We start from the raw sequence: 27,882 nt of genomic DNA on the forward strand, positions 1-27,882 counted from the left end.
TTGCAGGAGGGGGGAAAAAAAGCCCAAAATTGTAGTGCTATACTTAATATGAAATGTGGGCAAAGATTCATTAGATTTCTCAGTGTGCAATGGTCATTATTAATAAGAGAACCTGTCAGAGTAAACTGGCAAAACAGCACGGATTCCATTTATATGTGAGAAATGGTTGAATTTCAAATGAAGGGAGTAAACTCATTCTATTGGGATGCAGGTGCCTCAGATCATGATGACTGGAGATTGTAGGAAGTTTGTGGTGCTAGACACACAGAGTGTAAGGAAGCATAGTTACTGAGCTCTTTCAGGAATGCAGTAGTTACTGCAGCTAATAGGCTTGCTGCAAAAGTATTACATTTGCTACTGGACAACTGAATGAAGTCAGGTGTGCTGAATGGAGGCCCTTCAGCCAGCTTCTGTTAGATATTGAGGGAAACAGGGCTTTTAAAGTTCACACAGTATTTGCCTCTGAATGATGGAGCTGAACTGCTTTGCATTCAAAGCCGGCAGAACTGAACTCCAGGGAGAAGCTGGGTGTTGGTTACGTTAACATTCGCCCTATCCAAATGAAAAGATTAAAGAGCATTTTTCAGCGTTAGGGAAGGAATGCTCACTCTGCAGTCAGCTCCCACTCAGCTTCGAGATTATTGGAGGTAGGAAAATATCCGAAGTTGCAGTTTTGCATTTAGATTTTGCAGTCCCACTTCTTCCCCCCTGCTCCACTGAGGAATTTATCTGAGCCAATGATTTCCCAGCATCCATGGTAGCTGTCAGGTGAGGAAATGCAGATCCCAGATGATCACCAACAAACCCCAAAACCTGTTGTGATGCTTTTCAGCTTTGATCTGATGTGTTAATCTTCTGCCATGATAAATATCACCACTTGTTGCCCTCCTTTACTGGTGCTGGGATGCTTTGCTCACTTCACATCCTTCCTGTTACTTCTGCCCTGCTGTGACTTTGAGAGATGCCTTCAGATGTAGGGGCAGAAACCTGCTGAGCAGCAGTTAAGTAGTGTGATTGCAGCAAGCCCTGCCTCTATTGTAATCCTTAGCCTATGGATTTGAGGGCAGAAAAAAAAAACAAACATCAACATAATATGAAGTTTCTTGGCTTTGTACAGACTAGACCTATCTCTCTACAGGTGAGATTTCCCTCCCGAGCATCTCTCACTTCTCTTTCTCGGCAGGAAACTTTCTATCAGTGCACGTTTGTATGTGAGGAGGATGCAAATAGCTGCACGACTTAGGCTCTCTCTCTTTGGATCCTATAAATCAGTCTTTGCGTGTGCTTTACTGTCCTATTTATGAGCCTGCAGCTAATACTGAATCACATGGCAGACTACAACTTACAGACTGCTTGTTCCCTCAGCAGGATACAGACACAAATTAAAATGGAAAAGGGTTGAATTGCTTATTTCTTTAATTCTCTCTTTTGTTTCTGCTGTTTCTAAGTTTCTGACTGGCCCCTGTGAGCAGTGCTGAGAAGATCTTATTCCCTCTTACTTGGCATTATGGTATTATTCAGTCCTTTGTTCCAAACTCAGTATTTCTCAGTATTTTCCATGGTTTTGAGGCTGGAATTCTCAATATAAGCACTTTTGTGTTTCCTCTTGCATTTTCTTTTGCCATCACTCTACTACTTAGTCTTCCACATACCTTTGTCTACTTGTTGAGCCTTGCCAAATCGCTTACTTCTGCTTCCTTGTGTGTGTTATGGATGAACTTCTCTCAAGTCTCAGCAAGGAACCTTAAGCATTGGTAGAGGCAAGCACTTGGGCAATGGAATTACTGCTTACCCCTGGGTAAGGGCTTCCACAGTGATGCTCCCAAGAACTACAGGAAGACACAAAAAGCATCAGCTGAGAACAGCATAAGAGCATGAAAAAGTAATTCTGAAGTTTAAAACTGTACAGTTGGTGATGTGTTCTGGGAGACAATTATTTCAAGTGGTTTGTGTACACTAAATCAGCAGCCTTCCGTATTTACTGCATTTACGGCTGTATGCTGTACGATCTGTTTATAAGTAAAAAAGTAAGGTGTCTATCCTTAGTGAATCCACTGCACATCTCTGTATCAGTTCTTATGCTTTTATATGCACCTGCTGCTTCTCTTTCCTGTTAGCTGCTCTCAAGAGGAGCAACTCAAATGACAGGCCATAATGTTATCCACTCATTGACTTGTCTGTCCACATCAAAATGTTTTGCTGCAGACAAGGTGATAATTTCCCTTACATCAGTCAAACTTCTGTCAGTAAGATCAGACAAATGTCCCTCTGGTTGCTGCAAGGTATATTTATCCTGTTTCCAGTCTGAACAAAGAAAGGAGCAGTAGGTAATTCTGGTGGAACGGAATAGAGCAAATTACTGATAATTGACAAGTAAGACACTTGAGTTGCTAGGGTTACTCCAGAATAGGAGAGGTTTATGTATAATTACAACAGTTCAGTTCCTTGCGTGGGACTGCACTATTGATTCCCCTTGCTTTAGATATGTTTGTGAGAAAAGCAAAAGAGAAAAGCCAGTGTATTTCAAAACAAGTAGTGAGAGTGTTGTACACAAAATGTTCTTTCATTTTGGCTCCTCCATTAAACTGAAATTCCTTGGGCACTAAGCCCAAGAGTTCAGAGTGACATTTGTAAGGTTACGGTCTTCTATACGTTCTTTCTCTTGCCATTTGTGTCCAACAAGCCAAGAGTCCAGACAGTTACATCACAAATTGAGAGGAGAGTTCAGTTAGTAGTTGGATGTGTGAGGTGTTTATATCTTTGGGGACAAATGAGTCAACTTTTCTGATCAAACTATGATTTGATAGTGTTCTACATCAAAATGTGTAGAAAAAAATAAACAAAACCCAAATAACAGATTAGTAGAAAGCGTGAGAGAATCTAACTTAAAACATAACTATTGATTGTTCCATGTGTTCTTATTGTCCCATCTGCTGTTGCAGAATCTGTCATGATTTAATCATCTTAAAAGTTCATTTTTAGGATAGAGATGTCTTAGTCATATATATCTGTCAAGTCTTGACTATGTGGGCAATTCTGGGATTCACCAGTGACTCTCTTCAGTTGTTTTCTCTTGAATATTACATAGTGGTTATTTGAAAAAGATGTAATATCTGGAGACCTACACTGCTGTTTTTTTGTGTTCTTTTTAATTTTATGTTTTCTGATGCTTTATATATGTCTGGTCTGGGTGGCAGCTCTGTTTACTAATACTGCTTCCAAATTGATTCATGTCACCAGACGTGCACCGCATTTCCTGTGCCTTTTGATGCTTGAAGGGAAAAACGTGTTCTACGTACACAGCAGTGAATCAGTTTGGGTATTTACTCTTGTAAATAGATGGAGACAGGAGACAAGCTTTCGCCAAACTCAAAGGCAGTGGATCTGGTGGTATTTATAATTCTAGGAAGCTTTCAAACAGGAATGTGATGGTTGGCTGACAATGGATGGCATCCAGTCTGCCAAAGCTGAGTTATCTGAACTTGAGCAGATCTTTCTCTCAATGGCTTCAAAGGCATCTGCCTTTCAGGGTGAACTGTGTAAGAGACTGAGGCACTTGTTCTCCAAGGCCATTTCATTAGATGACTGGAATTCATCCTCAGGATAGCTATACTTGTACAAGTTAATGTGCATATCATTTCGAAAGCGGCTGTAGCTTTAGGCACAGCAGGCTTAAAATAATCTCTGTAGTTAGGACAGTGGATGCCATCATACTGGAGTACAAGCACAAGTACAGATCTCACTCCACATTGAGTCACACGTGCAAAAGTAAGCATTTACCATATTGCAAATCTAAGCCTATATTTGTTAACATGCATGCAAAAATGAACCCAGGGGACTTTAAGATGATATCTAACTAAATGATTGTGCTTGGGGCCCTGAGGCTAATGGCATAAAATGTGGCAGTGCATTAAGATCACTTAGCTGAAATAGCACCTCAAACAATTTATATGTTAAATGAGTTGTCACATATCTTGCTGGGATCTGCAGCCCTCTTTTCATTATATGCATTAATATATTCCTGTTTGGAACCATCCTTTTTTTTAGGGGGGGGAGGAGGGAGGAGGATGAGGTGGGGTGGAAAAAAGGGAGTATTCAATAAAACCCCACTGGGTTCAATTTTCAAGAAAATTAACAAATGCCAACTTAATTAGTGTAATAAAATTGTGAAGGATGGGGTGTGGTTAATATTGCATGAAATACGTATCCAAGAAGAAAAAGCAAATGGATTTTTGTAGGAATGCATGTTTGGATCCATCTGCAGTTTATAATAGATGTTTTGTTCAGATCTACACAACAGAAAGTTGAATTAGTGTAGCAGGTGTACGTTTTTTGTTTAAATACACTGATTGGCACCTGCTTGCCCCTGCATCCCCTCCTCTGCTCTTATTAATGATCAGTATCCTGTTAGAGTGAGAAAATTCACTTTTCATTCAGTTATATACAATTCATTTGCACTGACAATTGTTTTGAGATGGAACATACTTCAGCAGATTTGAGCAGCATTGCTAGTCAGTGCCCACAGTCTGTAGTTGTGGTGGTTGTCCTTAGCTCTGTGGGGCTTTATATGCACTTAAATCCATACTTTCTTCTCTTATTCTTCTGAATGTCTGCTACGACCACAGCATTCTGAGTTACTTATTGTCCTCCTCTATCTGTCCTCCATCACCTCATTTTTCTTATTTCACTCCTTCAGTCCTGTCCTTGCCTCCTAATCAGGAAAACACACCTTTAACCTGTTGCTAATGCCCTTAGAAAACAATGATGCTGTTTGGATCTTTGCATAGACATGCTATGGTCTGTATCAAGGGAAAAGAAGTTTTTCTCCTGTTCCCAGACACAACTTGGAAGGAAACATACTTAAATCATCTCTGTCACACGTGTTTCTGTGAAGCAGGAGGGCAAAACATGATACTTTCTAGATTAATACTGCTGTTAGTCAAGGTCGTTGTATCATCCATCAAGAGGCTAATCCTGCTGGGTAGGAAGGTTTGAATTTTCCAAGTCTTTCCAAGTGAAAGGCAAGCAGACCATTAGCATAGTGCCTGGGATATCTCTGTTCACATCAGTTATAGGCAATTAGTGTTTTATTTTCCAACTGAATAAACAATTTCAAATATAATTAGTCAACAGAATGTCTTTCCTGTTCTTTAAATGCAGCCTTAGGGAGTGTTGGTTTCAAGCAGGTTAAAGTTCTTATTAGATCAGCTGGAATGTTGTAACAAGATTTATTTTGGTGCTGTATGGTAGAAAAGAAAAAAATCACTGAGAACAGCTTTTTCTTTGTGACTTTTTAGGAGAGAAAAAAAAGCCTACAGGAAATACTGCTGCCACTTGTTTCAGATAGGACTTTTAGGGACTTGAGATAGAACTTTTAGGGCTGTGAATGTCCTTGCAAGATCTGGGAAACCCATTCCAGAAATTATTTCACTCTCCAAGGAAGTGTTTGTTGATCCCTATTGTGGGCCACACAAATGGGAAGGAATGCCATGTACCCACTGAAATAAAATAATAACACTTTTACATTGGTTGTAAATTGCAGATATAATCATGCGTCCTTTTCCGTTATCTGGAAGCAGTGTGTTCCTTTAAAAGCTTACTAATTTTATTTTAGAAAGGGAACATAAGTATCTGACTCACTCTCTCATTCGTCTGCCGTAGAAAATGCCTTCTCTTCAGTATTCAAGGCATCTAACAATACTTATTCACGTGCCTCTTGTTTCTTTAATAACTAAATAAGCATTTCTGAATAAGTACCATTAAACCAATTAGCACAAACATCTATTGTATTGTTGTCGATAAAGGAATAGCCTGTATTTACTCTTTCTGATTCAACCCTTCCTCAATTAATAAATATCTTCTGAGGAGTCCGTGCTAGTAAATCTCCTTTGACCTCTCTCTTCTGCTGTACCAAGGCCATGTGTAAGCGCTTCCTTGGGAAAGGAGTTTAGTTCTTACTCTATGTAAGCTAAATAAGCATCACTGAGTTTGAGTTACCTCACAGCCTGTGGCTGTTTTCCTGTGCCCACTCCCAGGTTTGGGTGGCATATTGGCTCTGGTTTCTCATCTTCGTTTCGTGTGATGGAAGACCCCAAAGTCATCCATTGGACATGGCTGCTCATACTCTGCTCCCTGCGTGCTTGATGTCACCCACCTGTCTGACTACGTATTGCTCGTCATGCCCAATGAGTTTTATGAGTTTTTACATACATCCAGAAAGCCATCTTTTCCTATTAATGCAATTTATATCAATGTGTATGAAATAATAATATTTTGTATAATTTTGCTCACTTATAGTTACACCTAAGCATTGTTAGTTATTTTTCTGAGTGTATTAATAAGGAAAACATTGGTGTACAGAATAGTTTCCCTCAGTTATCCCAGTGGCAAGGCAATTAGTGCATCTCTGCTGGCCACTGACTTGAATCTTGCATGGTTGTAGTGCTTTTATTCACAAGCTGTCACTGTTATTCTCTAATCTATCTAGTTCACAGGGAAATAAAGTATGCCATCTTTCGGGATTGCGTTGGAAATGGAAATAACGAATAAAAGATATTTAGTTTAAAAAAAAAAAAAAAGTAATGCCTAAACTAAACTGTAGTCTGATTCTTCAGGGAGAAAATAAAATACCTGCTGACAGCTCTTACCATAGTGACGTTCTTGCTTCTGTCAAAATATCAGACGCCCCATCATTTCCATTGGCATTTGCAAGACTCTTTAAAGAGATGCATAGGAAAGCAGAATGTTTTGATGGGTGAATTTTTCAGTTGGAATCCCTTTCTGTAGCCACTGTTTCAATTGAAAAGAATTTTTTTTCTGTCTGCATGCACTCAGTTTGATTAGAGAAGGTTTGGGAGCAAGTGAAGTTGAAGGGCAGATAAGATATTAAAATTCAGCAAAGTGTAAGTTTTTCCACCTGTTGTGCAACTGGACAGTGAGAACTTCTGCTATTATTAGAGAAAAAGAGATATTTATAGTGCAGATGAACTGTGGGACCTGGGATGCGCTGCTCATCACTTGGGTATCTGTGTGTTATTTACAAGCGAGTGAAATTCCTCCTTTACAGAGGTGTAAGGCAGAGTGAAAGACATAGCAATGTCCACTTTGAGATAAAGATAATTGCTCAGCATTCAAGACCTCCTCCTTTCAGGTTCTGGTGCTTCTAAAGAAATATTAGTCTTATCTCCCTAGGATGTGTGTGCCTATTTCTGACGCTTGTGGAGAGCGGCCCACACTATCTGTGTTGTGGTTAATCTCATCTGATTAATAGAGGAGAAGTCAAACATCTGATGTAATTGGGACTGAGGCACTGAGCACAGGTGTGTGAGCTGTCATTGAAATAGGAAGATGGATGCCTATGGAGAAATAAGCCTTTAATGTGTCATTTAGTACTGCAGTGTTTTCTTGTCTGCTTAGCTTTTCTAGATATGGGGCAACCACAATCCTTCTAGTTACAAGAAAACAGCATCCTGTGATTTCGTAGCAAAGTGGTTGTTTGTGACTTTCTTTCCTTGGAGTATAGATTCCTTTACTGAGTTGGAAGAAGGCTCCCCTTCTTTTTTCCAGACATATTGCCTAAATAGGAGGGATGGTTATATATATATACTGTGCCAACAACTAACTGGTACTGGGGCAGGGTACACACTTGATAGCTGGACGTCCATGCTTAGTACCTGGTGCTGACAGAAAGGATGACAGACTCAAATACAGTGTATTAAGTAGTAATCTGCCTAACTTCATCTACTCTTTGTCAATAATAAACCCCATAGGACACCAATTTTTTTTTTGTCCGTGTCCACACACATGGCAGAGAGAGGATGAAACTATGGAGAAATAGGAGCGAAAGAGGCAAAAATGAGAAAGTAATTCCCTGTCCAATTACCCTTATCCACACCGCTGTTGTTTGCAGTCACTTTGTCTGGCTGTGTCGTGCTGATTGGCAAAGAGCTGCAGACAGGGTAAGAACAAGTCCATTGCAAATAGGTCTGCATGACTCCAATTCATTGGAAATTTTCATTTAATACTTACTAAGTATTAAACTTTCTTTGCTTCTTACTTCCTTGATGAGATGGACTGGAACATAAATGCAGTCAGCTCTGTGTTTATTGTAATGTGGCTTTTAAAGGAAATAACAGATCATGGGTAATTATATCCCTCCTTCCTCATCTCTGTTCTTCAGAAGCGATTTAGGCTGCCTCATTATAAGCCCTGTTTTCTTTACTCTGAGAGCTTCCTTAGGAGCTTTGCTTTCTGTTTGGCACCTCTGCAGTGTGGAAGTCACCTTTTTACTTCATGGATTTTTTTGTGTGTGTGTTTTTAACAAGAAAGGTCAATAGGGCTGGTATTTTAGAATGCATAGTCTTAGGTAATGAGTTTGGGAGACTCCTCTGTGCTTTTGAAAAAGGAAAACCATTTTAACGCTTTCCTTCACATTGCTGGCATAGTGCAGTTTTTGACAGCTGCTCCTTTACTGTGATTGCCAGATTTGCCTTTACTGTACTTACCAGATTTGGTGATGTATATTAAAGGCTAAACATTCTGATCTCTCAATCCAGCCGTTGGGAAAACCATTACTTAAAGAATGATGTGATGACAACAACTGCAGTAACAGGACCTGTCATTACATTTAAAGACTAAGAAGGAACCGTTGCTGCAATATCAAATGCATACTTTTGTACCTCACTGGTTCATCAATTGAATATGTGTTCAGTTTATTGTTCAGCTTATTAATGGAAGTAAACAACCCCCTAAACCTTCACACTGCATTATGAGAGGTACTGAGCTCTGGCAAACAACTGGAAAAGATAACCCATTAAACAAGCTGGCCTTAAAACTGCCTATAGCAGGCATGAATCCTGGAGCATACCTGGCAGTCCCAAGTTCCATGTGTTGAACGAATGAAAGAAGCCCAGTTCTTTGCACCTCTGTGGTTCTGTATGGGTGCACTCAAGGTTTGCACCAGGTCTTTTTTGTTTGGAAAGGTGTCTTGTAAATGAACAAATATCACCATATTATGGATGTGTAGGTGGTGATTATAGGATGAGAAACATCTAACTTGGGTGATAAAGTACGTGCCTCCAGCTGTGAAGTGACTGAGCAGGGAATATTTCAATGACTGAATCCTGAATGCTTTATGTTGGTAGGAACCATCTACTTCCTTGGGAAGAGGAGGAAGAAGAGTTCTTAGAGCCCCAAGAGTGAATCCCTGTTGTTTTTGTTAGCTTGGTATGACAAAAGGAATTCAGTGGTGTTTAATATAGGTGGGATTAATTATTTACTAAGGCTGGATCTATTTGGCTTTAATGTGGATGCGCTTATGTGGATTAACCAATAACTATAAAGACCAGGAAAGCAGGAATAGCACAAACCAGGTCTTCCTTGATGTACTTTTATTTTATTTTTAAGCTAAAGCACATCAAAAGATTTATGTCTGACAGAGTGAATTTTTGTGTGTTAGTGCACCATCCTGTCCTGTTGTTGGAAAAAGAAGAGACTGTAAATGTAAGTGTATTGCATATTCACTTTGCAATTCTTCTTAACTGTTCCCTGAGTGGCTTGTCGTTTGAGCAATCATAAATGATCCATGATCACATTTGCCACTGCTCCTTCCAACAAATGAAGCAATAGCAGTGTACCCTGTAAATCCCGCAATACAGATGATCTTAGAGTGGAGGTAATGAGAAGATATTTTTCCAAGTATGAACCGTATTGCTGCTTCTTTTTTTTAATCAGCATATACATCTGTATCTTGTCTAGCCGTGATTGTGTTCAACTGTTGAGTTCAAACATCACTTAATCAAGATTCTCAGTCCTTTATTGACATGACTTGTTAAGTTTGCTTTGAAATAGGCTTTGTATAGGAGAGTTGTGGTGTCTGTTTAAGTGCTTGGTTGAGTCACTGCATTTACCTTTTGTGTTAAATTACTCTATGGGTAGTTCTACTAATAATTTGTAGCAACATCCTGAAAGAAATACAAGGAACTCAGGTCTGCCAACTAATTCCTGCTCACATGCAGCTGCTAGGCATTTTTTCTTGTTTACATACAAGATAATAGTGCCTTAAGATTTATTTCATAACGGCTTCTGAGATGCATATGCTGTTATTATCTACATAAATTTCTTTCAGTGAGAGATCTCTTATACAAACAACTAATTTTAATGTCCAGGCACTTTCAACTGAGCAATGAAGAATGAAGTAATTCCTTTTAGCTGATATCACATTAGGACATCTTTCTTACTTTCTTAATTCCAGTGATTTGAAAACAAGATAGGCTGCCCAGAGGCAAATGAGCTGGTAGTGCTGCTGCTCTTCTACCTGAGCTCTATTGCAGGAGCTCATTGTCCTGCAGAGGTAATAGGTAGGTAGATTTTCATCGTTGTGTCTTTGAAGTATGGTTAATATGAATCATTAGGATCATCATAAATCTGTGCTGTGATTTCTGAAGAAAGGAATTGGGTGCAAGGCAGTGGTAAATTAACCTAGCCGAGTAATTAATTGTATCAGATGGAAATTTCAAATTCTCCACTTTCGTATACCTGTCCTCCTTTCATGTGGTTAACTGAGGTCTCCCGAAGGATTACACTGATTGAAGAGCCAGATAACTGCTGTTACCAGAAGTGTGAAGGAGGCATTGAACTCAATGAATCAAATAAATGAAGGGATTTGTAAGGCACAATTCAAGTAAAAAGCACTTCAAAGATACTTGAAAAGGCCACATGGGTCAAGTTAGCTAATTGTGGATCTTAACCTATGCGCTGCATTCTGGCCCAGATTTGTGCATACCTGTGGGGGTGGGCCATGGGAACAACGCGTGTGCTGCTTTCTTCATGGTCTGTTACGTTGCCTGCTGTCTTTATAAAATTAAAGCTTACTGAAAGCTTTTGCATACCATACACTGGTAAGGCTTGTCTTGTTGAGATTATTTTTCCCTTGTGTTAGCTAATATAAGATTTCTGTTTTTATTTTTATAACCTGAATGCTTTCAAGGAGCTGCAGGTCTTCTCTGTGTTTTTGCAAATTCCTTTTAGGAAGTACTGAGGTAGATCTGTCCAGTTACCCCTACAGCTCTCAAAATGCAGAGTGCTGGATTTCCTGGGGAAGGAGTTGCAATTTTCCATACTGGTGTGGCAGAATACGAGGCTGTCATGGCAGCTAATTAGATGGGAGAGGCAGTGCTGCTTTTTTCCCCTCATGCTCTTCCATGTTATGGTAATCTCTTATAAAGAAGCACCTTAAACTGTAGTGGTTAAATTTAATAACTGTCTGTAAAAGTCATTTAGCTGTAGAAATCCTTTGCTATGGAGAAGAGCTTATTTACAGCTTCCTGTGTGCTCGTTCCCTTTATAAAACAGTGGGCAATGTTCTGTTGTAAGTACACCTTTGTTTAGGAGAAGGTATGAAATATCAGGACTGTGATTTCCATGAGATAACAAGATTGTCTAAATATTAAGCAATGAATTGTGAGGACTAGAATCCAGAATTGGTACCACAGGCAGTTAAGAGTTGTAAGTGAAAATTGCGTTGGTTGTGTAATGGATTGGCAGCTAACACAGTACTTGAAATTCATTTGGCATTTACATGCACGGTAAATTCCAAACGAGCTCCTAAGAACCCTATAAAAAGAAAGAAGTGCATGTGTGGACTGCTAGTCCCTCCCTGTAATCCTCATAGTATCAGGTTATCATCTGTGCATCATCGGGAGTTTTTTAATGCATGTGCAGAGATGAGTTACATTCCCAGTTATAATACATTTCCAACACCATCAGAGGAAGTAGACTGTTGTTATCTTCTCATCTGATGCTTGCACTTTCCACATGAATTTATCTCAGTTTTTCTGCCCTGCTGCTTTTATGCAGTGAATATTGGTAGATCCCAAGAAAATACAGCCACAAATTTTATTACCAATGAAGTGATTGCCCAGCAGATCGCATTCACACTGGCAGCTTGTGACAGATGTATATATAATGGTCCTAAATCATTGCATGGATTCACTGCGTTCTGTGTTTTACTTGAATAAGTTTCAATAACAGTTATCCAAATAAATTAAAATGTCGCTGTCAAGATCACCAGCAGGAGCTGAAGGCATGGACAAAACATATTAAATATCCAATTCCTTGTGGAAAACCTGTGAAATAAATTTTGCTGAATCTGAAAGCGGCAGATTCATCTCCGCTGTTCGTTTTTCTTCTCTCACTTTTATTAATCAAGTCAACTTGTAATTGAGCTTATTCCAGAAGGTTGCTTACAGTTCTGGGTCTGGTTCTGTATCTGTTCCATCAGTCCTGGTTTACTTTTTTTTCTGAATTATAACTAATTTTCCTGGAAGTTATATACTATAATACTTTATCTAGGGTTTCCAATACCTACAAATGAACATAGCTTCTCAGAAACTCCAGATAGATTTGACTGCCACAGTTATTTCCTTTTATAAAATTATTGCCTAGTTCTTAGAATTGGGGTTTTATGTGATCTTAAAACTAAAAATCTACTGACAACTCTATTTTAGACTCTCGTATTTTATCTTAGTGCCCCAGAGATGCCAGTTCTGGATGTTGTCAGTGCGTGCCTAGTGGTTTGAGTAGCTCCCCATCCACTTCCTTTGTCTCCAGTCACTTCTTATCCAGTTGGCAATGGCTTATTTTGACTCCAAGCTGCTGGCTCTGCTTCTCCCTGTGCTTGCTGGGGAGCTGAGCCAGACCCTCAGGGGCCGGCTTCACTCCACTGCCTTGCTTGCAACCACTGTCTCCAAGTAGCATCCTTTCCACCCTTTCCTGTCAAACTCTCTTATAATCTCCTATTTCCCAGCACCCCAGGACTTACTCATTAATTCATGCTGGAGCAAAAAGTAAAGGAAGCTGTGCAATGGCTTCTTTTCTCTTGACCTCACTTTCAACACTTGGTCATCACAGTTTCTGACAACCAGCGGGGTGCTCAACATTTATCTGTACTCACATTCATAGATCTGTTGGTGTTGAAACATTTCTAGAAAGCATCAACTCTTTCTACGTAGCTGACAGTGGTTTTCGTATCTCTCCAGGCTCATTATAGCCACCTGTTCAACAGACTAAGTTCATCAAATCATTTTTAATCATGTTTGTTGGGCTGTGGAGCTGTGCCAGGGTCCTACTAAGCAACAAATGGGTTCAGAGCAGGCACAGCACAGATACTGCTAGAAAATAGTTCCCTCTGGTGCTTATCTTCTTACCAGCTTGCCTATGAAGGGTAAGAATTTATCAATATTTCAGATTACTCGGGGACAAAAGAGCAGGAACTTGGCTTATTTACCTCACAGTGGTAACTCCATTTATTTTGCATTTGTACCAGAGTAAACTAGGGAAGAATTAGGCACAGAGCCAAGTCATCTTTGTGTTTCTTAAATAATCAGCCAATTCTGCAAGGAGTTATGCTGATGAATATTTAACGAGTGAGAGGATCAGATGCTATTCGTTAAAGCCAAATATTATACCATAATCCATATCTTCCTGTTCTCAACCAGGAGATGTTTTTAGGGGTATGCTTTGAAAAGAACTCTGAGGAATGCAATCTAACCGGTGCTTACAAAGCAGTAGATTTTGCTGTGCAAGTACTTTGGGTAAGATTTGACCTGTAGTGTTTTACTCTAGCTCCTCTAGGGTGCATGATTATCTGCAGCAATTCACTTGTGATTAGACACTAGTCTAAGAAATAGAGGGTTTTCTATTGCACTGGAGGGAGATCTCATCAGGTATTACCCGCAGTTTGTTTGGACACTAGGTTTCTGCTTGTGCAGATAGAAAGTAGGAAACTGAACTTTTAACTCAGTATAATCAGGTCTTATCCATTCATATAATAACAGGACAGTTCTAAATGTTTTCTGTTGCTGCTCTTTGTTACAGTACCTGTGTTTCAGTGGCATAGTGCAATGCTGCTTCATGTTGAGAGGCATTAAGAATCTGAGAGTTTCAGCAGGTACATGGCAGGTATTACTGACAGTAATAAAAGTGAATTTTGACCCAGTGCCTCATAATTACATAATGAGAAAATTGCTGACTTTTTTAGCACAGATGTTCATGATTATGTAAATGACAGCTTATGGAGGACTTGTCTGCTTAAAGTTCTCCATTGATCTGCATCAGCAGGAGTTCCACACGTACAAAGTAATGGGCAAAAAGAAACCCCTTATGTACCCTAACTCAATTTTATGTACGTACCAAAGGCTGAAATAATCAACATATGGCCTTTGCTGTGTTGCTTCAATGTGAATGACAGCTTGAGAGTTCACAGCCTACCTTTCTAAATTCTGTGGCTTTTTTAATCAAACCTGTTTTTCCATCAGTGACTCAAATGGATCTAAATTAATGACTTCTCCACTGAGTTAAGAAGTACAGACCTTGTACAAAGTGATAAACGTCCCTTACTGAGGAAAACATATTTTTTTCCAGTCATCATTTTCATCTAAGCTAGGCATAACACTTTTTCATACTGAATAGTATGTTGGTCATTTTGCATTTTAGTTGCTGATTCTTCACATTCACAGGATGACACATTGTTCAGGCTGCTGCTAATTACGTATTAGCTATTAAGGTAATTGGCAGCTCTCAGTTTAGCTGTTGTGATTACAAAGTACTTGGTAACAGGATGATGGTGCGAAAAGGTTCCAGCCAGTCTTCCTGCTGGGAGTCAGTGCTGCTCCTGTTCTCCTGTCTGTGTGTACAGGTATGAGCCTGGTGTAGAGTTTCATCTGTGCAGTGCTTATCACCATAACACAGATAGTATGGCAGTGCAAACGCGTGCAGGTGTGTAGTCATGTATACATGTGTAATCCACTCCTCTCTGTCAGCAGTGGTCTCAAATCACACTTTGGAATAATGTAGTGTTTAATCAGATCTTGTTTCGGCCAGAAGGCATGTGTGAACTGCTCTTTCTTGATGATTCTTGACCTGTTTGATGGCCATGCTTAGGGAGTGTTGCTATTAGAAGCTGACAGATTGTATATCAAAGCTTGTGTACCACAGCACATCATCTTGAAAGGATGAGTCGCTGTGACCTGAATCCTTTGAAGTGTTTTTGAGATTGTAGTTTTTGGTTGTTGTGGGTTTTTGTTTGTTTTCAAAGCTGTCTTTGCATGTCTTAACAGATTTTCCCTTCTGTTTTTAGACTTCGCTGAATGTTTGTCTGTAGGGAACTAAACTATTTGGGAAGCACTCAGCTCATTACATCAGTACATTCAGGTAGATTCTGAACCTACTCAGGATTGCCCAGGTTCAATTTGCATGGGTAGATGGAGTAATAATGTACTTTAAGCAGAAAACTCTGGACAGAAAAGTGTCCTTCAGTGAACAAACTACTAATAATCTGATGAGTCTTATATGCAGATGGTTCTCAGACACCTGCAGATTCTGTTTAGGTAAGATTTGTAGCAAAGTGAATATTCCATCCATTAGTTCCTCCATAAATCATTTTAGTCTATCATTTTATATCATTGGAACACACACTTTTATAATGGAGATTTTATTTGGAGGAAGTTGATTTGAGGTCATGCAGGAAGTGTGTGAAACTTGATGCGACGTGAATGAGAAATAGCATCTTCTCAAGAAGGACAGGGTTCTGTTGCATAAGCTCAAGTACAAGATCTTGTCTGTGGAGGACACAAGTTGTCTTAATACTAATTTTGCATTGACTTCTAGATACAGTACACTACATCAAAACCTGCTTTAGCTCTTCTACAGTTACAGTCTGTATTCCAGGAGCCATGACCAAATAAGCTTCCAGGTTTGTCTGGTTATAGGAGATCTTGTTTCAAACTAACTCCCTCAGTGACAACAGGACAAGCAGTGAACATGTACTTACTGAAAGAGTTTATTAACTAATTACAGACATCCTTGGGAATACTGGGAGACTGCTTGACAAAAAGCCAAAGCACACCCAAACCAGTAAAATGGCAGCACCTTTTTTGGGATCTTGGATTTCTGCTGGTCTTCAAGTCTAAAGGAAATATCCTACCAGCCTTCGCTTAGTTGGACTATTAGATTTATTGATGTGGTCTGGCCTCTTGGTTAGGGAGCTGCACTCTGTGTTTGGGACATTTTCTCCATTGTGCTGCAGCTGAGGAAATTACCAGCTCTTACTTCTCATCCCCTGTAATTTCTCTGCGATTGGCTGCTCACTCAGTTGGTAGCTCTAAGAATAGTTGGGTAGAAATGTCATTCATTGTTCACCACTGTAGATTGCTGTCTTAGACCTTCAATCTCTTTTCTTTAATGGCTACAAAATAGATTCTTTCATACACAAAAGAGATTTTGAAATGCCTCTTTTATACTTTTTCAGGGGGAAGTTTATGATACAGGGTGAGACTTTTTAAATAAAATGGGGATTTATCAGGCCTGAAAATCCCGGTGTCAACAGGCGCAGTTTCCCAAGTGCAGTGCTCTATTAGAGCTGTACACCTATGATAGGTTTCAGTGTTCATGGGTCCCCATGCCACAAACCAAGCCCTTCTGCAAGAAATTCTTTGTTTTATTCACATGATTAACGTAAGTAGCAGATACATAGAAAACAAATTGAGTGCAGTTTGTATCATCTCTGAAATAACGGGGCTTTTAGGGCTGTACGGATATTGTCAGGCACTTTTTGGACTGTAACATTTCAGCAAGGAGAAGGTCTTGGTCTGAAGCCCCATTTAACTTACATTAAGATTACTTGGACTAGACAGTGAAAGTGGTTTTTTGAAGAATTCCTTATCTTGTTGGAGTGTATTTGGGGTTAATAGGACCGACTCTCAGGTATTCTGTTAGGTACATTCAGAAGTAGAAAGTTTGTTCTTCATGGAAATAAAAACAACAACACCACACATTGGAAATCATAAGTACTAATACAAATAACCAGTTTGGGGAGTATTTCTTGGTGTAATAGGCAGATTTCTTTCTTTCTGGCTGGTATGAAGTATGTACAAGAGTCTGGCATATAAGCTAAGGGTGGAAAGAGATCCCTTTATGATCTGGATGTCAAAATGGAGCTTCATGGTGTGCTATTAGGACACACTTGGACTTTTTTACACTTTGCATGAGTATCTTTCACATACTTTTCAGAGGTGGCTGATGGTAAAGGGCAGTGGGATGTTTTAATTCCCCAATTTGCCTTAAACGAAATGAAAAAGCCCTGCCTGAGGCTTTTCCTGCAAACCTAGCAGGTTGCTATGGATTAAACTACTTAATCAATCTGGACAAACTGTTCCATGCTGCTCATAGTAGTCAATACCACCAGTCACTTGCCATTTCAGCAGCTTAGAGACAGACAATCCTTCATTCTGCAGACAGAGATGTGCCAGAAAGCCAAAGTTGCTAAATAGCCTCTCTAGAAGAACCTATAAAATCTTGTTGTCTCCATCCTTTCCCATCATCATAAGCTAGTAGCATAGCAACTGATGAAGCTGCTTGAACTTGAGTTGACCTGAAATTACATGTTTCACGGTTTATGTGTTTACTACTACTACTGCCTTTCTACTTTTTTGTGCTTGTTGAATTTACATTTGCAGTCCCTGTGGGAGATTAGCAGCTTGTTCATGCAGAAAGCTGAAATAGATTTAATAACACATGATATATGAGCTTAAGTAGCGCCCAGAGTTAGAAGCATGAGATAGAGCTAAAGCTGGCCCTGACTACTGGCTGTTGAGAATTCCTTGTTTTTGAATGGGATGTGGATGCAGTTTTCAGTATCTTTGTACAGAGTAGTTGCAGCCATAAGAAAGGAGACTTCATCTGTCTTGGATATGAAAGTTACCTTGAACATTGTCTGAAATTGTCCATTTCTCTCCATTGACTATAGAGGGAACTTGAGATGATTAGTACAAGCTTGAATATATAGAAGCTACACATTAAATTTTAGAGTATTGCCATCAGTTCATGGATATGTAAGTTCTTAACACATAGGAGTGTGTTGTGTTGAGTCTCTCGTGAAAGATGTCCGTAACAAGAATGGTATTCCATAATAGTGTCATTCCATAAGCAACAAGGAGCATGATGCTGTTTCTCTTGTCATGATGTCATTGTGTAGCTATTCTGTGGTTGAGAAGATCACACAAACATTAAAAATGAGTTAAATGGCCATTACTCGCAACCCTGGGGAGCTTGATGCTCGCATAGATTAGCTGGAGACTGCCTGTGCACTCCTATCTGTGTAAAGAAAGGTTGCCTTCTAGCACTCTGAGAGCACAATACTTATGAGTGTGTCTTGCTACAGTAGTGGAGGTTTTTGATTCTTTTGATACAGTTGTGTCTCGTCAATACTGAGCCATTAGGGAGCCTTGGGAGAGTCTACAATCACCTTCTTTTTTCCCTCTTTTACACTACAAATGATGACTCAAAGAGAAGCATTCTGTTCTAATCTATGTGGGTTCTTGTAATAAGCTTTACAATTAGAGCAGTCTTCCATCTAATTCACTTAATTTACGCTGGGAAATGAGATACTGTTCAACTAATCCGATGCTATTTTCTTCTTTATTAGAGAATGAAAGCATCCTTGGAGGCTCTGGTGGGATTCAGATTAAGCTTCTGAGAGACAAACAGTATGAAAGGCTAATGAAATAGCATGCTATGGTAATTCCCAATCAGTATCCGTGCCCCACTCCTTTAACCTATAACAGAATTAGGAGAAGAGTTGGTAGGGGGTGATGGACTGTACCAACTCTTTCTGGTCTCAGGGTAAGTTCATAAATCTCTGTTTAATAGGATGACACTGATAAACTTTGTTAAGTAGGGTTTGTTCCACCTGTCTTATCTGGTGACTGCAGTGCTTTCAAAAAGGTTTCAAGAAGTTTTCTGAATTATCTTACCTCTTAACAAACTTCATTGCATTCCCCTCTTTAAACCCAGGCAGCTCTGTTGCTTAATTTAGAACAGACATATTCAAATCACTGAGGAGTATTTCCACTGCTTTTTAAGGGGGAAATGTATAGAGAGTGTGTTCCTCATTCTCATCAGGCTGCAAGTTCTTTAGAACAAAAGTACTACACCTACCCTGCTGTGAGATGTAAAGGATATAATTCCATACGTTTTGACTATTAGCTCTTTGGGAGTGTCAGAAGATGAGCATCTTGTCAAATATTGGTTATCTTGCTCCAATAGCTTCTTTTTTCTTTCTGTGATTACAGTTACTATCCCCAGAGATCTGCTCTGCTCTTGTTTTATTGCCATTGCGTTGAGTTTTTTGACCACTTTGTTTAGTTCTTTGACACCATTCTGGATCGCATATGTTTTCTCCCCTGCTTCTTCTACATATGGGCTTTGTTTTACTGCTTTTTATTCTCTGTATGATCTCCTGTACTTGTGCCTTTTCAGCTCTCACTTCTGTCCTTCTCAGCCAGATCGCTGTGATTGCCTTGCTGTCAACTTGCAATTCCATTTCTACACAAAACCTCCCACTTTCCACCTTTCCCACTGTAAATACCAACAACCTTTTGTTTCTTATGCTTTTGGAAACTAAAGCATTTCCTAGCTTAATCTGTCACATAGATCTGCACTGTATCTGCTCCTTCTGCTTCCCCATGACATTGATGCCAGTACTTTTGACCGAGTCTTCTACAACTTCAGTTTTTGGGAAGGAATTCCTGCCTCATGACGTGGTGGACATTGGCTAATATTTGTAGGTGACCTTTTTGTTGTAAGACAGGAGACAGTTGATCAAATCATGATGTTGTGTCCAGTCCCTTGCAGGCAGAGATATTAGCCGTGAAAGCAAAAGTGAGAAGCAGATGACATGCTATGACGTGTGGTCTGTATCATACCGTACTGAAGCTACTTACTGTGTGCTAGTAAATTCTGCATTGGAAGGAGTATCACATGGAAAGGACTGACATTAATTTGCTAATGCATTAAACAATATGGCAGCATCTAATTGCATCTCCCCAGTTACTACTCCAGTGTCCTGGATCTTTAGCTAAGTACCAGCCTGCCAAGTTCCCATTCTTTCTGTAAGTCTTTGATTGTTAAGCACATAAAAATCTTCTGATTGTTCCCAGGAATGGCTGCAGTGTTGATCTCAAGAGGGCCAACGAGACACCTGCACACCCGCTGGGCCTCTGCATGCAGTGCAGGAGTGCTTGTGAAGGATGAGAAGTGAAATGTTTGTAAGGGTGGTGATTGCAGGTTGGGACTGCTGTGTTGGGATACAAATGGGATAACGGGATACAAAACCAGCTTCTCGCAAGAAAGGCTTTTGCATCCTTAGGATGTATGAATCTTTGTTCTGTAGACTGTAGAAACCCGGCATTGTCTTCTCTCTCTTCCGTGGATTTTTGCTTTAATTAAATATTCAGAATTATTGATTTTAGAGCTGGTTCTGGGCACTTTTCTTTGAGAGTAGGCAGACTGGTGCAATTTACCCATGCAGGTGAATTAATGAATCACTTTATTAACACCACTGGCACATTTCTTCCAACACAGTTGACATATGCCATTGCTGTCAGCCTATTGCATTACCGAGAGACTGATTTGAATGTCTCTCTTATAGACAAAAGAGCTATTAGTACCGTGTCTGTCAGTGCAGTGAAATGGTCTCATGCTAAATTTCGTCAAATCCTCATGCTGTTTCTTTGTGCAGTTAATGGAACTGGAAGTTCAGACAGTCACTGGAAAGCAAAATTCAATGGCTGCATTTATAACAGTAACGTGCTCTTAATAAGCAATATAAATACCATGATTCAGAGCTTAAAATGCTCATTACAGGGGTGTAAAAGTAGAAGGAGTCACACAGATGCTGTTCAGACATTTACATGACTGGCTCGAAGCTGTCATTACAAACAAGGTGTGCGACACAGCTGTGCTAAGGTGACAGATTTATCTTCAAGGACAGAGGTACGAAAAATCCCAACAGTGGCACTTCAATGTGTTGCCACTTCATTTCTTAAAACAGCTGGGTTTGCATTCTTAAATGTAAATTTAATTATGTACATTCTCAGTAGCCACTGTTTGTGGCTGTTGTGCCAAAAAACACACAATTATGTTCTGTTCTGCAGTTTTTGTTTTATTCGAAGAAAAAGGGTTCTAAGAAGCTTGACATTTGCCTTCTGGCCTCATCTTTACCCGTTTCACCTGCTCAGTGAGGATGCCGTGAGAAAATTGTGGTTACAGTTCCTATTAGTAGGGGAATAAGCAATATCAGGTTTGGAAACACAAATCCTGCTTGTCCAGCAAATAGCAGCTCCCCATCCCCAGCTCTTTAACCGCCAAAGAATGAAAAGCACTGTGTGTCTTTGAGCTTGTAGTTGGAGCCTGTGCTCTTGGCTGTGTGCATGTGGGTCTGGGCAGGCTGCAGCTGTCTTGCTGCTCTTTGGGATTTCTGGCTACAGACAGGACATGTACTACTGATGTTACAGGATATCAAGCACTGTGACAGGTATAGACTGGATGGCTCAGGCAGCCTTGTAACAATAGGGGTTCTTTTTTATCTTAAATCATCTCTTGGCCAACATGCAAATGCAGGGTTGATTTTTTTCTAATGCCTTTCTCTTATGAATTGTATCACAGTAGACAGTGAAAACAGTTCTGATGTTTCAGTATTCAATCGGCTATTGACATTTCTAAGCTGAGTTCTTGCATTTGGTGCATTTTTAAGTTCAGGTGGAGACTCTGGTCAGCTGGAGGTTTGTCCTGTGAAACTACTTGGGATGATACAGATACTGGGAGACTCTTTTAGGGAGCTTGGGAAGTCCTTACGTAGTACTATGTGCTGTAGAAAATCAACATGTAACTCTTCTGTTCTTATGCTTTGCTAGAAGTAGACTTGGAACTGGTTTTTGAGTGTGACAGACCTTTGGGCTGATCAGGTTGAGCTGATGTTGTGTTCCCATGTGTATGGCTGTCTATGGAAGCAGGGCAAGAAAAAGTATCCAGTATTAACTAACTCTCTGTAAAGCCATCAGCTACTTTCCCTTTTGTTTTACTCTCAGATCAGTCTCTTCTATCCCTGTTTAAAAAGCAGCAACATTCCATGGCTTCAGTTTTGCCAATTAATTTTCTTGAATCTTTTGTAATTGATGTAAGCTGTTCACATAATTCCCTTCTGTCATGAGATACTTGCATGAAGTCTCAAAACACCAAAAAGCAAAAAACAGCCATCTAATTGCAACAGCAACCCCAAAAAATAACATCAGCAGCGTGCCAATTTGGCATAGAACGTTTTTTACTTTATTATAGAAATCAGAAGCTCTGATTTAGAGCAAAGCAACAAACAAAAAAACCCCTCAACATTCTCCTGTTTTCACGTCTCAATTTGAGACAGCTTCTTTGGCAGTTCCTTTCTGGTGCCTGGGAGAACAATGGAGGTTTTCTAAAGGTCTCTTGGTAGAGTTTGCCCTTTTCCTCTGGACAGATCAGGGATGTCATGGTGATGGAACTTCAGCCTTCTTTCACAAGGATTGATATAGCAAGATCTCAGCTGTGCTCCTTTCCAGCTTCGTGCTCAGGTCTTTTTCTTAGTGAGGGGATTATTGCTTTCCATCTGGGATTGCAGTGGTTTAGAATAGGCAATAAGCAAGGGCTTGTTCAGGAATCGCCTCTCTTTTTTCTTAAAGATGATACAAACTTTCAGACAGAATTAATGCAAGTGACATTCACTGCAACATTTAAATAGCTCATTGGTTGTCCTAGTGGGTATTACCTCTTCTATGATTATCTCCATATGGAATATAATCAACAGTTTCTGTTTGTATTTAGTAATGGATAATAAAATTAATGGCTTTAGCTCTGTTCCAGTTAGGCTGAGTGTGTTTCTTGCAACTGTATTTTCAAACATTTTTTGCCATGTCTGCTTCCTCCTATGCTTCTGCCAAAAGGGAGTTTTTCCCTCAGTTCTATTTGGCTTTTGAACAGGCTGCTTAGTTTTCAGCAATCTCATCTTGCTTTTTCACACAGGGGTTTTAGATGTGAGAGGTAAGTTGGGCTGAAGTTGGCAAAAAAGAGTTCAGAAAAAGCACTCTGTGAAATAATCTTAATGTACCTCTGGGTGCATTTCCGAGATGAAAGTCATTGCTGATTGGGGAGTATTTGTCACACTGCTGGGAGAACAACTACATGCCTTTTACTTGAATGATAGTCAATCTAGTACATTTTACAGTTGCTTACACATTGGTCATCTACTGATCTACTACTTAAAGGATTACCCAGCACCTCCTATGAAGATAACTGTAGTTTCTTTCACTGCAGCAATCAAAATCTGTAACATTTCATGTTTTCATTGGGAGCTCCATTAAAAGCTCCAGAACTGTTTAGACCTCTACCAAGGACTGATGGACCAGCTGCTTCCTGCCACGTTTCTAACAGACTTGTTGATTTTTTCCAACATAACATTTTCTTACATCATCTTTATGGGAGAGAAAAAAAGTAGCGTGTTGAAGGTGTCTCCAGCAAATAATTTGTCTTCTATAATACCGTTTTCCTTCGCGATTGATCTCAACGGACAGAGCTTAGCAGTCTTCTATTGACTTTCTCCATCTTTTGGTCCACTTTACAGTGTTTTACCACTGAACTATACAGATAACTGGAAAACTAAGTATAGAACATAAACTCTGTTCTCATTTCAAGCTTTTTCACCCATGCTGCATCCAGTGCTTTGTCACGGAGCACTCGGTTCATCCTCTTTTCTCTCCCTCATTTTGGAGCCTTTTGAGCTCAATTAAAGCAATTGCTTAGAATTGTCAGGTAGAGAAGTATTCCAGTAGAAGGGTAGAGATACCCAGAAGCGGTTGTCCAAGAGTAAAATGGGTGCTGTATGTGAAGTATTTCTCTTCTTATGGAGGGCAGAAGAGTACACCCTGAATTCCATCACTGACTGCATAATTGGAACTACTTTGTGTGCAGGGTAAAATCTATGCATGTTCAGTAACTATTTTGGGCTTGTACTATGTCTTTTCTTTTCTTGAACCCTCATTTTTGTGTCCATCCTGGGACTGGCATTCAGGCTAGATGCCGTCCCAGTTGCAGCAGCCCAGTTCCAGGTGTGCTCTTCCCTGCAGTGTCTGCAGGAAGAGGGATAAAGGCTGAAAGGGAGCAACATGGTGGACAAAGCTTGCTATATAAAATATGGGCTGGATGGATCAAATGATGCTTAAAATACTGCTGATTGCAATTACATGTGTACAGACCCAATCTGTTTCCCTGTTAATCGAGGTTGCAGAAAGGTTTTAATTACAAAAGGAAGCTGTTAGCATGAGGCTGGTCATCTGTAACTGACAAGTGGGTTTAGTTATAATGGCCAAAAAAAAGGTCCTGGTTTATGTTCTAGTTGTGCTAAATAGTGAATAACTAGTTAAGATCACTTGCAATAGTTTGGCAAAGAGTGATATTGAAAAGTAGCTTCCTGTCCAGTTGGTGCCAGTAGGAAAGAGCCCATTATGTGCAGTGAGGTGTTACTGAGTCTTGAAAAATTGCAATTACATCTGCTCATCTTTGCTCCTTCTGTTTGGAAAATGAGAACAACAGTTTCAACTCCTAATATTCCATTATTCTGCAACATCTCTTCCTCTAATGTTATTAGAGAGACAAAAATGAAGGGGTAGATGAAAATGGAAACCCTGTTTTGGCAGAGGTGGAGGGGAGGTGGTTTAGATCTGTCCTGAAGTAGGCAGGGAAGTAATGCTGGATGCCGTCTTAATTTAAATTGCTTTGGCAATATTAGTTTCTAAACTTGCTAGACAAGACTTTAATGTCTGGTTAGCAGGACAAACTGTTCTATTAATTAAACTCAGGCCCATAAATCTGTTCTAACTGGCAATCAAATCCCAGAGTAACCTGGATCATGCTGTTGTTGAAGCATCACCAGCCCAGGAGAATGATGCTTAATATTTCATTTGTCTTGTGCTCAGCTGTAATGTGACTTTGCAAGATGTCATTTTTTGCACTGGGAATAAAAATCAGTGAGTCCATCTTTTAATGCTCTTGCACCAAGAAAAAAGCAATAAACAATTTAAGATTTATAATGATGTGATTTTTAATGATAATGTATCAACATGCATTTCTTGAAAACTAATTATTTTATTTTTAGAGAAATAACTTTACTGCATAGCTGATTGTGATTAGATAGCCAGAGGAGGTGAATTAGGTAACGTTTTAGTTGGTACTTTTGTATTTACGCTGGTTTCTGTATATTTGTTTCTCTTCACTCAGCAGATGTTAACCTGCAAAACTTCTCCAGAGGGGAAAGTGCTCTGGTCCTCCATCCCGTGTTGCTCCATCTCCTTTCTTCCCCATTCCCGTGGTTCTGCCCTCTTGCTGTTTTCTGTGCTCAGTGAGGAATCAGCTGTGGGAGTTGCAGAGTAATTCCCATAGGGCTCTAAAATTAATGTCGTGATGTAACATTCATAGGTTTCTTTTTTTCTCAGAGAGAAATGTCCTTTTCGTTGCCTTGTTTTCACAAGAGAATAGGTTTTGTGTCCTCTGGGCTGAAGGCAAACTGCATTAGAGTGTGGCAGAGCAAAAGCTAAATGAAATTAATGAAATTGCTCATAATCTTGCACAGTTCAGCTCGGGTTTTCAAAACCACAAAGCATATGCTATTCATGTGGCTTCCAATACCCAGGTGTTATTTCCAACAGAGGGGGATGATCAGGCAGGCAGGGCTCAGGAGACCATCAGTGGCTTTTGTCACAGGGTGCTGCTGAGATATCAGTGCTTGTCTTTGCTTTTCTATCACAGAGGTTATATTCAGTGGCTGAGTTCCTCGTGATGCTTCTCAGACATCTGGGCACTCTTCCAAGTCTCACACAGACTTTATTTGGGTACTTCTGCTCATGAAATTAAGCAAGTTCACAGTCAATCCTTGGTGCCTTTGTTTTTTTTAGCTCTGAGCTATCAAAGCTCTCAGTCAGTTTTAGTGGTGCCTGGAGTGCAGGACCACTGAAAGATCCCCAGTGTTTGTAACTGCAGTACCTTCTCAGACAAATAGCCAGTGCTTTCACTGCAAATCTGTCCTATTTTTCATGTATGTTTGCCTCTATAAAACTTCAGAATGAACAAGTGATTTGAGTTTTCTGCTCTTTGCTAGTTGTGTCATTTTAAGCACTACACAGGTGTGCTCAATCTGTGTTATTTAAGACTTCTTTTCCTCCTCCTGTGTTCTATTGACTGCCAGTATGTGTATGCGTAAAGGAGGAAATAAGTACAAACCTTCTGTTCTTTTAAATGTATGACTGTTGTGCTTTATATTTTCAGCAGAAGTTGCTTTGTAAGCACTGTATTTTTTGAAGTGGTGTTTCTGCATTGGTAATGCTACCAGTTGCATTAATACAGCAGTGCAAGGGGCAATAACTTCAAAACAAATATAGTGCCTTTTTATTGTTTTATTTCTGTAAAGCAATAAATACTTTCATAAAAAGAATATTCCAAATGAAAGATTTGGTAAATAACAGGAAAAATTCAATAACTAACAATGGACTGGGGGCAGACTTGCTTTACAGGTACATAGTGGAAGGCCTCAGGCCTCTCATGATTTCTTTTTGTCTACAGAACCCCCAACTCCTATTGCTCCTCCTGAGCTGCTGGCTGTCGGAGCCACCTACCTGTGGATCAAACCCAACGCCAACTCCATCATCGGAGACGGGCCCATCATACTGAAAGAGGTGGAGTATCGGACGACCACTGGGAACTGGGCAGAAACCCACATTGTGGACTCTCCCAATTACAAACTGTGGCATCTGGATCCAGATGTGGAGTATGAGATCAGAGTGCTGCTGACTCGCCCTGGAGAAGGAGGCACGGGACCACCTGGACCACCACTCACAACAAGGACAAAATGTGCAGGTAGTGTTTCTGCTGCTTTCCAGTACTGCATGGATGTTTTGGTTTGCTTACTGATGCATTAACAGACAGGACTTTACCTGTCCTTCTTGTAGATGTGCTTCTTTGGAGATCTGAATGAACTTTATGGATTTTGATATGCTGTAGGTATATTTTGACTTTTTATCCATGGACAAGTGTTTGAGAGTGTTGTTTTTATTCATGCAGTGTGTTTGCTTGCAAGACTTTCTTCCACAGGGTCTGTCTGCTTTCTGTTGAAACGGACAAGCAAACGAGAGCTTTTCAACTGATTCTCCAGTAGGCAAATAGATCTTAGGACTTGACTATTATCACATTTTCACCCTGCAAGTTTATAGCAAAATATGTGTTCTTCTTAAGTAGAAGCAGTTCAGTGTTGGCTATTCTGTGCAACAGGGATAAGCGGTAAGCATTGAATTGTTAGAATATATTTCTGTACTCTATTTGATTGTGCTGATTGTTCCTCTACCTTCTGACAAAGAAACCTATTTGAACACTGCACAGTGTCTTCCTTTTTGCTTTTCATATTGGAACAGATCAGTTTTGATCCAAGGTTATGAAAAATCTTTCTAAAGCATTTTGGACTTATCAGTTAAAATTAAAGGATCACATTCTTCATGTTTCAGGTATATTCATCCCATTTTCATAAATGGATCACTAATGGAAATCAAGAATAGTGCTCCTCACTGTCTCTCACAGCATAAGTATCCCTAGCATCATCCTCTTCCTTTGCCAAAGAAGCCTGGCAGGTTGAGAGTGCAGGGCAGAGCTGGGGGCACGTCCCTACTGCCTTTGCTTTTTGTGTGGCTTATACAGCAGTGAACATCTGGAGTCTCTTTGAGAAGTTTTGATTGGTAAAAAAAATAGAAAGGACACTTTAGCATAAGGATTTGGCAGTTGGGTGTTTGCTATATTCAGCACTTATACATTGGCAGAAGACAGATGTTTGGAGGCTTTACTTCAGTGGTATGGATGTTCTGCTGGCCTCTTTGGGAAATGGCATGTGCTGTGCTTCCAGCTGTCCTCATTCACTAGTGTTGTGGTCACGTCGGTGTCAAATTTTCTAACCTTCAGCAGAAATAACCTGGCACAGTGCAT

At 39.9% G+C, this 27,882-nt stretch overlaps 1 protein-coding gene across 2 annotated transcripts in view; it reads left to right on the forward strand.

The window, feature by feature from the left end:
• Positions 1-27,556, forward strand: part of LOC107322840 (receptor-type tyrosine-protein phosphatase T-like) — a 40,662-nt gene extending 13,106 nt beyond the window's left edge. Inside the window, exons 4-5 of one of the 2 annotated variants that reach the window (XM_085514538.1) lie at positions 26,476-26,769; positions 27,411-27,556. In XM_085514538.1, coding sequence (XP_085370664.1) covers positions 26,476-26,769; positions 27,411-27,433 — 317 coding nt within the window. In that variant the 3' untranslated portion in view covers positions 27,434-27,556. Of the gene's footprint in view, positions 1-26,475 lie in introns of both variants that reach the window. The other variant, XM_085514537.1, reaches the window with a different exon arrangement.
• The last annotated feature ends 326 nt before the right edge of the window (positions 27,557-27,882 follow it).

This window comes from Coturnix japonica, chromosome 13, assembly GCF_054131305.1.
Source record: "Coturnix japonica strain WE chromosome 13, WE-NBRP24, whole genome shotgun sequence".
NCBI classification, from domain to species: Eukaryota; Metazoa; Chordata; class Aves; order Galliformes; family Phasianidae; genus Coturnix; species Coturnix japonica.